Genomic DNA, 13060 nt, shown 5'->3' with positions numbered 1-13060 from the left:
CAGCAGAAAGTTCTGCTACGGAGCTGTAGGGTCACGATGGATTGAATTGCCTCGTGAAATGTAACAATTCTATGTTGAGAGGAAGGTCTCCATACTGAAACAGTCCAGCAGCAGTGTGCTAGTGGCTGGGTAGAGCTGCACTGAGAATAACACACTGGTTCTGACAATGGCAGAGCCGTGACTTGCTGAGATACCATCCCTGCCTGATAAGCAAACATTACATTAACATCTACTGTGCTCAGAATGTGAGATGTGCAAAGGTTCCAATTTCCTCACCCACTGCCTATTAAATCCAAAATGATTCCAGTCTGGTGCAGTCAGTGGCTATTGTTTTAATGATTTTCATTAAGGAGGCTAATGAACAAGCCTGAGTGGTCAGTTTTTATGGCAGAATTTCTCAGCAGCACTGAGGAAATGCAAACCTCCAGCACATCCACTTGACATGAAAAACACAACCAACTGGAAACAGACAGGTAACAAAGAGAGGTAAAAAATTTATTGCAGTATTTGTTCCGCCAGTTGTTTTTGCTGGGGATCCCTTTTTCTTGTTTTGCCCGAGTGACCCTAATACATTTAAAATCTACATTTACAAAACAAAAAAAATCAAATAAAATCTCGTCCTGTGCAGGTCACAGATACTGCATGCTTTCATTAGAATAAATTATATCCAGCACAGTCTGGCATTGTACATCCTGTAAAATAACTTCTCTCTGGAACTTCTACACTAAAGAAAGCCATCGCTGCTAGGTTAAACTCCAAGAACACTTTATTAAGAACATTAACAGACTAAATTCCAACATTCACTTAACTTTTATTTTTAAACAGAATTCTTTTTCCAAGATATAAACAATTTTTGTTTTGTTAAACTATAATACAGTGGGAGTTTAAAATCAATCAAGATGATTTGGCTGTACAACAGCGAAGGAAGCTCCCACAGGAAAATGGTATCTGACAATCGCTCCTTCCTTTCGCCTGTTTCCATCTGTCTGTGTGTGCAGATCTCAGTACAGAGTTACTCCAACTGTGATACCATCCGATTTGTAAGTGTTGCCAGAATGTGGTCTTTTAGCCCCAAGTTTATTCTTTCTCACTGCTGTGTTTGGCTGCAGTGTTAGTTATGTTAGCAGGAAGAGCCTTCCTTTGCTGCATACAGCGATCGTAGAGTCTGAACAACTTTGTTAGTCAGCTTATTTGCACTTGTCAGGGCTATTTTCTTGTAAATGATGTCCGTCTCTTTGATACTATCAACCCAAGGCACCAGCTTGCGGCCCTCTCTCCGTTTGGCCTCTGTCCAAGAACCGCTATATGAACCAGCCATCCAATGTACACTGAAACCACTACTAGTCTTTTCCACAACTCTGGCAATCTGAGGCCTGTCTTTATACTTTGGACAGCAAATGGCAATCACATCCATCACTTCCACCGCCTCGTGCATCTGTGCGCCCGGGTCCCCAGCTTCCGACAGTCGCTTCGATCTTCTGGTGGCCTAGCAAGAATTTGAAAGAGAGAAGCAATCATGTGTGGATCAGAACAGTACAACCGGACAATGACAGGTAACCACTTGTAGATGAGAGCAGTACAACAAGACAATGGCAAGGGAATGACAGCTGTACACCCAAACAATGACAGATGGATGAAAGCATTAAAAAAAGGAGCCTCTGAATAATGGACAGTTCACTAGGGACTCCAGGCAGGGTCAATTCCAGAAATGGGTGATAAAATTGTACTGGATCAGGGTAGGATGGGTGCCTGTGCCATCCTCTTATGTTCAATGGAGGAACTGTATGAGTGATCAGGGATAATGTCACAGTTACACTCAGAGGACATACAGCAAGGCTCACTCAGAGGTAACATAGAACTCAGGAATAAGAAAGGTGCAAACATTTTGGGGTAATACTAGAAGTTTCCAATAGCCAGATTATACAAAAAAGAAACAGGGTTGCTATAGTGGAAGACTTAACTTCCCCAATATTGAATGGGATTTAGTGCCAGAAGCTTAGATGGGCAGAATTTGTCTGGTGTGCTCAGCAGACCTGCTTTGACACCATTTTGTTAGTCCAAACAATGACTAGGCCGCACTAGACTTGTATTTTGGCAACCGTGATTATAACTCTTAAGTTTTCAGATGGTTATGGGTAAAGATAAGACTGGACCTCAGGGTAAAATGTTAAATTGTTGAAAGACTAATTATAACAGTATTGGGCAAGAGCCGCAGAGATCAGGACTTTGCCTTTGGAGAGGGTATAGAAGTATTCACCAGGATACTGTCTGGATTAGAGAGTACCAACAATAAGGAGAGCTTGGACTGTGTTCATTGGAGTGTCTGAGCCTAAGCAAGAATCTGATAGAAGTTTAAAAAGTTATGACAATGAATTTGGTTAGCATCAGGAATAAAGATGGTAAAAGCGCTTTACACCACAGTACTAAAGGGGACAGACACCAATGAACAAACTTAGTGCCACTACATTTCAATAGAAGGTTCAAAATTTTAAGTACAACCAAAACCAAAGGAGAAAGCTCTGGAGCCATGGTAGGGGACACAGCCAGTGTGAGTCACTGCGAAATGGCTGGTAATATCAGAGATGGCCATCCCATCTAACTGGGACAGAGGACTAATCAGTTCCCTGCTTTAATTTCAGATGTTTAATTCTTGCAGATTCTAGACAGGCCTAGAGTCACTGCTGTTTTCTTTAGTACAAGCGAGTAAATTTAAAAAGGCGAATGAGCAGAAATTAATTTCAAAAGGATTAATCCATTTTTAGCTGTTAAAGTTAACAAACATCAGCAACCTGCTCTTACCCCTGAAACGCCTCCACCCACTCGCTCCTCGCCATCACTCTCCTCTTCATCTGTCTCTGCATTGTTTTTCGGGCTACTGCCTCCCAACAGTGCATTGATGGCTTTGTTTCGGGCAGCTGTGCTGGCAGACACCTCTCCATCCTCATCCTCTTCATCCGGATCCAGATGTTCCATCAGTGTTTTGAACTGAAAGCCACCAGGAACAAATGAATGAATATCTCACCAATCAATGAACAGAGTCTGGCTCCACAGAAAATCTTTGAAAGTCTCCTGACTTCAGGAGGACAGCAACCAACTTGAAGTGGACAGACATAGGCAAGCTATTGGGCAGACACAAGGCAGCTGAAATTTAATAAGACCTTGAGACATCAGACCAGAATTAGGATATTTAGACCATCAAGTCTTCAAACGCCATTCTATCATGGCTAACTCAATGTCCCTCTCAACCCCATTCTCCTGCCTTCCCTCCATAACATTTGACACCCTTAATAATCAAGAACTTATCAACCTTCACTTTGAATATACCCAATGACATGGCCTCCATGACAATAAATTCCAGATTCACCACCCCCTGGCTATAACATTCCTCCTCATCTTTGCTCTGAAGGAATGTCTTTATATGATTAGGCTGTGCCTTCTGGTCCTAGACTCTCCCACTATAGGAAGCATCCTCCCCACACAATGCAGAAAAGTGTGGAGAGATACATTGTTATAGACCTTAAAATATGAGTAGAATTAGGCCATTTGGCTCATCGCATCTGCTCTGCCATTTCATCATGGCTGATCTAATTTCCTTCTCATCCCTAACTTCCTCCCTTCTCCCCTTTTCTCTTCATGCTGTGACTAATCAAGAACCCAGCAACATACCCAATGACTTGCTTTCACAGGTTCACCATTCTCTGATGTCAGAAATTCCACCTCACCTCCATTCTAAAAGTACATCCCTCTATTCTGAGGCTGTGTCCCCGGTCTTAGACTCTTCCACCATAGGAATCATCCTCTCCGCATCCACTCTATCAAAGCCTTTCAACATTCCAAAGGTTTCAATGAGGTCATCCTTCATTCTTCTAAAGTCCAGTGAATACAGGCCCAGAGCTATCAAAAGCTCTCCATATGACAAGCCATTTAATCCTGGAATTATTTTCATGAACCTCCTTTGAACCTTCAATGTCAGCACATCTTTCCTTAGAGAAGGGGCCTAAAACAGCTCTCAATACTCCAAGTGAGGCCTCACCAGTGCTTTATAAATCCTCAGCATCACATACTTGCTTTTGTATTCGAGTCCTCTTGAAATAAATGCTAACACTGCATTTAATGTCCTCACCATTGACTCAATCTGCAAATTAACCTTTGAGGAATCCTGCATGAAGACTCCCAAATCCCTTTGCACCTCAGTTTTGAATTTTCTCTCCATTTAGAAAACAGCCTTCACTTTTATATCTTCTAACAAATTGCATGACTATACACTCTTACCATCTGCCACTTCTTTGCCCATTCTCCTAATCTAAGTCCTTCTGAAGCCTACCTACTTCCTCAAAACTACTTGCCCCACCACCTATATTTTTACCATCCGCAAACTTGGTCAGAAAGCCATCCAATCTGTAATCCAGACTACTGACATATAACGTAATAAGAAACAGTCTCAACACAAACCCCTGTGGAACACCACTAGTCATCGGCAGCCAACCAGAAATGGTTTCCTTTATTTCCACTCTTTACCTCCTGCCAATCAGTCAATGCTCTATCCATTCTCGCATCTTTCCTGTAATACCATGGGCTTATAGCTTGTTAAGCAGCCTTATGTGTGGCACCTTGTGAAAGCTCTTCTGAAAATCCAAGTATGCAACATCCACTGATTCTCCTTTGTCTATCCTGTTATTTCTTCAAAGAATTCCAACAGATTTGTCAGGCAAGGTTTTCCCTTGAGGAAGCCAGGCCGACTATGGCCTACTTATCATGTGCCTCAAAGTACCCCAAAAACACATCCATAACATTTGACTCCAAAATCTTCCTAACTACTAATTGGCCTATAATTTCCTTTCTTCTGCCTCTCTCCACCCTTGAAGAGTGAGGAGACATTTGCATTTTACAGTCCTCTGGAACCATGCTAGAATCAATGGAGTCTTGGAAAATCATTAGTAATGCCTCTACAATCTCTTCAGCCACCTGGGCTGTAAACAAACAACAGCACAACACAGGAACAGACCAGTCTGCCCACAATGTTCTATCAAACTGTATTAAAAGGAAATCAAAAATACTAATCCCTCCTAGTTACACAATGTTCATATCCCTCCATCTTCCTTACATCCATAAGTCTATCCAAATGTCGCTTAAAAGTCTCTAATGTATTTGCCCGGCAGCACATTCCAGACATCCATGACTCTGAGTAAAAAAAAAACTTACCCACACATCCCCCTTGAACCTTTCCCCTCTCATCTTAAATGCATGCCCTCTGGTATTAGATATTTTAAACCTGGGAAACACATACTCACTGTCTACTCTATCTATGCCTCTTAATCTTATAAACCTCATTAGGTCTTCCCTCAGCCACAGAAAACAATACAAGTCTCTCATGATAGATTGCACATGTCTTCTAGAGCAGGCAGCATCCTAGTTAGCCTCTTCTGCACCCTCTCCAAAGCCTCAACATCCTTCCAATAGTGGAGTGACTAGAACTGTACACAATACTCCAGATGTGGCCTCACCAGACTTTTATAGACCTGTAACATAACCTCTTGGCTTTTGAACTCAATACATTGACTAAAGTAAGCATTCCGTAAACGTTCCTATCAATCTTATCGACCTGTGTAGTCACTTTCAAGGAGCCATGAACTTGGATCCCAGGATCTCTCTGTTCAGCAACAATGTTAAAGATCTTGTCCTCAACAGTGCACTGTCTCCTTGCATTTGCCCTACTGAGGTGCAACACCTCATATTATCGGGTAAAACTCCATCTTGCATTTCTTTACTCATATCTGCAAATGATCTTTATCACATTGTATTCTTTGCCAGTCTTCCACACTATCCACAACTCCGCCAATTTTGGTACCATTCGCAAACTAACTAACCTATCCATCTCAATTATGTTGGTAAGACATAACCTGCTCCACAGAAGGCTATGCTGGTGCTCCCTAGTTAGGCCATGGGTTTCCAAACGGTCATATATCCTATTCCCAAGAATATTCTCTAGCAATTTCCCTACAACTGACGTAAAACTCACTCATTTATACTTCACATAATTTTCCCTTGTTCCCTTCTTAAATAGAGGTACAACATTAGCCCCTCAAGGACCTTGCCTGTGGCTACAGAGGACACAAAGATACTGGTCAATGCCCCAGCAATCTTGTCTTGTCTCCTTTAATAACCTGGGATAAATCCAACAGCCCAATCGGTGGCAACAGCAGGGCACTGTGACGATGTTACCTGCAGGTCAGCGAAGCTTGTTTAAAAATAAAGAAGGGACAAGCAGGGCGGCCATTGTTGAGAGGAGCAGGAGGAGGCCAGTGGTGAGAGGAGAGTGTCAGACGTTGGCTCAAAGCAGGCTTCAGTTCAAAAGAAGCGTTGGCTCTGGGTAAGCTTCTGTTAAGGTTCCCTTTTTGTTTTCTCTTAACGTATCTAGTGTAGTTAATGACGGCTATGTGTTCTTCATGCCGGACTTTGGAGTCCTGGGAGACCCACAGTCTCCCAACAAACTACATCTGCATGAAGTCCATCTAGCTGCAGCTCCTTGAAGACCGTGTTAGGGATCTAGAGCATCAGCTGGATGATCTTGAGGAGATAATCGATCAGTTACAGAGAAGGAGTCACCCTGAAGTTGCAGGAGACGAGTAGCTGGGTGACTGTCAGGAGAAATGGAAATGCGAATAGGCGGTAAGCGCAGAGCACCACTGTGGCCATTCCCCTCAGAAACAAGTGTGCCGTTTTGGATACTGTTGTGGGTGATGACCTTCCAAGGGAATACCACGGAGACCTGATTACTGGCACTGAGCACAGGTCTGTGGTGTAGAAGGGAAAGAGGGAAAAGAAGGGAGCGGTTGTGATAAGGGACTCAAATAGTGAGATGAACAGACAGGGGATTCTGTGGACTTGAACAGGATACCTGGATGGCATGTTGCCTCCTAGGTGCTGGGGTCAGGGATGTCTCAGATTTCATCCACAACATTTTGGAGAGGGAGGGGAAGCAGCCTATTGGTACCAATGACACAGGAAAGAAAAGCGAAAAGGTCTTGAAAAGAAAATTTAGAGAGCTAGGCAGAAACCTGAGAAGCAGGACCTCCTGGGAAGCTAGACTGGACTGCCAACACAGATGCCTTGTGCAGGAAGGCACAGAGTCGACTGTACTTCCTAAGAAGGTTGGCGTCATTCAATGTCTGTAGTGAGATGCTGAAGATGTTCTATAGGTCAGTTGTGGAGAGCGCCCTCTTCTTTGTGGTGGCGTGTTGGGGAGGAAGCATTAAGAAGAGGGACGCCTCACGTCTTAATAAGCTGGTAAGGAAGGCGGGCTCTGTCGTGGGCAAAGTACTGGAGAGTTTAACATCGGTAGCTGAGCGAAGGGCGCTGAGTAGGCTACGGTCAATTATGGATAACTCTGAACATCCTCTACATAGCACCATCCAGAGACAGAGAAGCAGTTTCAGCGACAGGTTACTATCGATGCAATGCTCCTCAGACAGGATGAAGAGGTCAATACTCCCCAATGCCATTAGGCTTTACAATTCTACCGCCAGGACTTAAGAACTTTTTAAAAGCTATTATTAATGCTTTTTGAGATAGTGATTTAGATGCATATCATATTTTTTTTTTACTGAGTTAAGTATTGTATGTAATTAGTTTTGCTACAACAAGTGTATGGGACATTGGAAAAAAGTTGAATTTCCCCATGGGGATGAATAAAGTATCTATCTATCTATTTCTGGATTGCTGCCTGTGCCACGCACCAGTGAGGGTAGAAACAGGATGATTTAGCAAATTAATGCATGGCTAAGAAGCTGGTTCAGGGGGCAGGGCTTCAGGTTCATGGATCATTGGGATCTCTTATTGTGGAGGTATGACCTGTTCAAAGTGACAGGCTGCACCTGAACCCAAGGGGAACCAATAATAGAACATAGTAATTTACAGCACATTGCAGGCTCTTTAGCCCACAATGTTGTGCTGACCAAGTAACCTAATCTAGAAGTGGCCTAGAATTACCCTACTGCATAGCCCTCTAAGCTCCGTGTACCTATCTGAGATTTGTGAGGAGAGTCAGCTTTTTCCCAGGGCTCAAATGGCTAAGATTCAGAGGTTACAGTGGGATATAGACAGGATGCAAAACTGGGCTGAGAAGTGGCAGATGGAGTTCAACCCAGATAAGCATGAGATGGTTCATTTTGGTAGGTCAAATATGACAGAATATAGTATTAATGGTAAGACTCTTGGCAGTGTGGTGGATCAGAGGGATCTTGGGGTCCAAGTCCATAGGACACTCAAAGCGCTGCGCAGGTTGACTGTGTGGTTAAGAAGGCATACTGTGCAATGGTCTTCATCAATAGTGGGATTGAGCTTAGGAGTTGAGAGATAATGTTGCAGCTATAGAGGACCCTGGTCAGACCCCACTTGGAGTACTGTGCTCAGTTCTGGTTGCCTTACTATAGGAAGGCAATGGAAACCATAGAAAGGGTGCAGAGGAGATTTACAAGGATGTTGCCTGGATTGGGAAGCATGCCTTATGAGAATAGGTTGAGTGAACTCGGCCTTTTCTCCTTAGAGCAACGGAGGATGAGAGGTGATCTGATAGAGGTGTATAAAATGATGAGAGACATTGATTGTGTGGATAGTCAGAGGCTTTTTCCCCAGGGCTGAAATGTCTAGCATGAGAGGGCACAGTTTTAAAGTGCTTGGAAGTAGGCACAGAGGAGATGTCAGGGGTAAGTCTTTTACGCAGAGAGTGGTAAGTGTGTGGAATGGGCTGCTGGCGATGGTGGTGGAGGCAGATATGATAGGATCCTGGACAGGTATATGGAACTCAGAAAAATAGAGGGCTATGGGTAACCCTAGGTAATTTCTCAGGTAAGGACATGTTTGGCACAGCTTTGTGGGCCAAAGGGCCTGTATTGTGCTGCAGGTTTTCTATGTTTCTATTCTCTTAAGACTGTATTGTACTCACATCTACCACTGTCGCTGGCAGTGCATTCCTGAGTGGGAAAACTTACCTCTGACACCCCCCCCCCCCCCCCCAATACCTACTTCTAAACACCTTAAAACTATGTCTCCACATGTTAGTCATTTCAGCTCTGGGAAAAAGCCACTGTTGTCCACACGATCAATGCCCCTCATCATCTTGGACATCTCCATCAGGTCACCTCCTATCCTCCGTCGCTCCAAAGAGAAGGCTGAGTACACTCACCCTATTCTCATAAGGTACACCCTCCAATCCAGGCAACATCCTTATAAATCTCCTCTGCACCCTTTCTATGGCTTCCACATCCTTCCTGTAGTGAGGCAACCAGAACCGAGCACAGTACTCCAAGTGGAGTCTGACCAAGGTCTTATATAGCTGTAACATTACCTCACGGCTCTTGAACTCAATCACACGGTTGATGAATGCCAAAACACCATATGCCATCTTAGCAACACTGTCAACCTGCGCAACAGCTTCGAGTGTCCTATGGACGTGGACCCCAAGATCTCTCAGATCCTCCACACTGTCTAGAGTCTTACCATTTATATTATATTCTCTCTTCAAATTGGACCTACCAAAATGAACCACTTCACACTTAGATGTCCATCTGCCACTTCTCAGCCTCGTTCTGCATCCTATTGATGTCCTGCTGTAACCTCAGACAACCCTCCAGACTATCCACAACACCCCCAATTTTTGTGTCATCAGCAAACTTACTAACCCACCCTTCTACTTCTACATCCAGGTCATTTATAAAAATCAGAAACAGGAAAGGTCCCAGAATCCTTGCAGAACACCACTGGTCACCGATCTCCATGCAGAGTATGAACCATTTACAACACCTTTTGCCTTCTGTGGGCAAGCCAATTCTGGATCCACAAAGCAAGGTCTCTTTGGATTCCAGGCCACCTTATTTTCTGAAGGAGCCTTGCATGGGGAACTTTATCAAATGTCTTGATGAAATCCATATACACTAGATCCACTGCTCTACCTTCAATGTGTTTAGACACATCCTCAAAAAAATTAATTCTGGCTCGTAAGGCTTGACCTGCCTTTGACAAAGTTATGCTGACTATTCCTAATCATATTATGCCTCTCCAAATGTTCATAAATCCTGCATCTCAAGATCTTTTCCATCAACTTACCAATCACTGAAGTAAGACTCACTGGTCTATAATTTCCTGGGCTATCACTACTCCCTTTCTTGAATAAGGTAACAACATCTGCAACCCTCTAATCTTCCGGAACCTCTCCCGTCCCCATTGATGATACAAAGATCATCGCCAGAGGCTCAGCTGTCTCCTTCCTTGCCTCCCACAGTAGCCTGGGTTACATCTCATCCGGTCCCAGAGACTTATCCCACTTGATGCTTTCCAAAAGTTCCAGCACATCCCTCTTTCTTAATGTCTATATGCTTAAGCTTTTCAATCTGCTGTAAGTCATCCCTACAATCGCCAAGATCCTTTTCCGTAGTGAATACTGAAGCAAAGTATTCATTAAGTACCCCTGCTGTCTCCTCTGGTTCCATAAACACTTCTCCACGGTCACACTTGATTGGTCCTATTCACTCATGTCTTATCTTCTTGCTCTTCACATACTTGTAGGATGCCTTGGGGTTTTCCTTAATCCTGCTTGCCAAGGCCTTTTCATGGTCCCTTTTGGTTCTCCTAATTTCATTCTTAAGCTCCTTCCTGCTAGCCTTATAATCTTTATGATCTCTAACATTACCTAGTTTTTTTGAACCTTTTGTAAGCTTTTCTTCTTGACTAGATTTTCAACAACCTTTGTACACCATGATTCCTGTATCCTACCATCCTTCCTTGTCTCATTGGAGCATACCTATGCAGAACACCACACAAATATCTCCTGAACATTTGCTACATTTCTGCTGTACATATCCCTGAGAACATCTGTTCCCAATTTATGCTTCCAAGTTCCTGCCTGATATCTTCATATTTCCCCTTACTCCAATTAAACACTTTTCTAACTTGTCTGTTCCTATCCCTCTCCAATGCTATGGTAAAGGAGATAGAATTGTCAACACTATCTCCAAAATGCACTGACACCTGATCAGGTTCATTTGCCAATATCAGATCAAGTACAGCCTCTCCTCTTGTAGGCTTATCTATATATTGTGTCAGAAAACCTTCCTGAACACACCTAACAAACTCCACATCATCTAAACCCCTTGCTCTAGGGTAGTGGTCGCCAACCTGTCGATCGCGATTGACTGGTTGATCTTTGAGACTTTCCCAGTAGATCCCGAAAACCCCCCCACAAATACTGTTTCCGGGTTGTGGGGTTTTAGTTCCGTTCTTTCTCCCCAGTGCGCATGCGTGTAGCTCCCCTGCCACGCACTGGTCCCCAACCACCGGGCCGCAAGGAAACGATATAAGTCAGCTGCATCTTTCCTCATTCCCTGTCATGCCCACTGTTGAACTTGAACACATGCGAGGTCATCAGTCGCCTAAACGCAGTGACACCCTCGCGCCAGGGATCACTGGTTGGCCTCGGGTAACCAGCCGCCTCGCACAGCCGGTGAGAAGTGCCGTTGCTACTGGCCTGGAGCGCGGACAGATGGGCGCTGCCTCTAAACCTGTTTACCACACCGAATATTTGTGGGGAACCCGGTGCTAAAATATTTGCAGACGACCTTATTTGGGCTCAGAGTTTCGTAAGTTGCAGAGCAGCTACCTCGCTGTGATTTACTGAAAGTCATCCCTTGGGCCAAACTTTTGTCGGCTGATAGATCCTAGAAGGGGGGCGGGCATGCACCGTTGCACTCCTCGCTCTCTCCCTCCGGACTGCGACCGCCGCGGCCCTGGCACGGGAACAGCCACACTGGCCAAGGCGTCTGGCGGTGGGCAGGCAGGAGGCTGTCTAATGAGGCAATGAAGCACTCAAAACTGCTTCGGTACCTTGAGTCCAAGCACCCTGCACTTAAAGATAAACCTGTTGAGTTTTTTTCCAGCGGAAAAAACATGAGCAAGCGGGACAGCAGCTAAGCGCTAAGAGCCACATAAACTAAATTGTGGAATAGACTGGACATCAGGAACCTGCTTTGAGTATCGCTGTATTTCGGTCGTGTGTAACACCCCACCTCCCCCCCCCCCCCGTCGGCCGGTCCGCAAGAATATTGTCAATATTAAACCAGTCCGTGGTGCAAAAAAAGAGTGGTGACCCCTGGTGTTCATACATTATTTCTACTTCCGGGCTGTGGGGTTTTACTTCTGGTCTTTTCTGCTCCGTTGCACATGCGTATAACTAATCAATCTGGGGCCGATCTTGCCTTTCACTAAGGCCGAGGTAGGGGATCTTGGGCTTAAAAAGGTTGGTGACCACTACTCTAGGGAGATGCCAAGCAATATTGGGAAAATTAAAATCCCCCATCACAACAACCCTGTTATTATTGTACCATTCTAGAATCTGTCTCCCTATCTGCTCATCGATGTCCCTGTTACTATTAGGTGGTCTACAAAGAAAACCCAGTAGTTATTGACCTCTTCCTGTTCCTAACTTCTACCCACAGAGACTCAGTGGACAATCCCTCCATGACTTCCTCCTTTTCTGCAGCCGTAACTCTATCTCTGAACAGCAGTGCCATGCCCCCACCTCTTTTGCCTCCCTCTCTGTCCTTTCTGAAACGTCTAAAGCCTGGCACTCTAACTAACCATTCCTGCCCCTGAGCCATTCAAGACTCTAATGACACCATCATAGCTCCAAGTATTGTTCTGCTTAAACTTCTCACCCTTAAGCCATGACTGCTTGGAGTCCCACTCAACTTCAGCGGAAAAAGCCTGCTTGCATTTACCTTGAGATGATTGCACAGATGAATGAGTGGTTGAGAAGATGGTGCAAGGGCAGGGTTTCCAGTTTTTGTATCATTGGAGCCTTTTCTGGGGAAAGGGTGACCTATACAAGAGGGATGGGTAGCACCTGAACTGGAAGTGAACCTGGCCAGGAGATTTGCTAATGCTACTTGGGAGAGGTTCACAGGGGTTTGTGAACTGGAGCCCCAGGTCAGTAGGGGAAGAATCGGACCAGAAGATACATGTCAGGCAAATAATGAAAGGCAACTTCGAAATAACAGGTATGATGGGT

At 44.5% G+C, this 13060-nt stretch overlaps 1 protein-coding gene across 7 annotated transcripts in view; it reads right to left on the bottom strand.

Annotated features, from left to right (window-relative positions):
- Positions 1-478: 478 nt before the first annotated feature.
- The window catches only part of LOC140728834 (nipped-B-like protein), a 499555-nt gene continuing 486973 nt past the window's right edge, over positions 479-13060 (bottom strand). For all 7 annotated transcript variants that reach the window (XM_073047823.1, XM_073047821.1, XM_073047826.1 and 4 more), the window contains 2 exons: positions 2800-2985; positions 479-1486 (listed from right to left, as the gene is read on the bottom strand). In XM_073047823.1, the coding sequence (XP_072903924.1) occupies positions 1121-1486; positions 2800-2985 (552 nt within the window). In that variant the 3' untranslated portion in view covers positions 479-1120. The remainder of the gene's footprint in view (positions 1487-2799; positions 2986-13060) is intronic.

This window comes from Hemitrygon akajei, chromosome 6 (assembly GCF_048418815.1).
Source record: "Hemitrygon akajei chromosome 6, sHemAka1.3, whole genome shotgun sequence".
Taxonomy (NCBI): domain Eukaryota; kingdom Metazoa; phylum Chordata; class Chondrichthyes; order Myliobatiformes; family Dasyatidae; genus Hemitrygon; species Hemitrygon akajei.
This window is presented reverse-complemented; position numbering and strand designations above follow the sequence as displayed.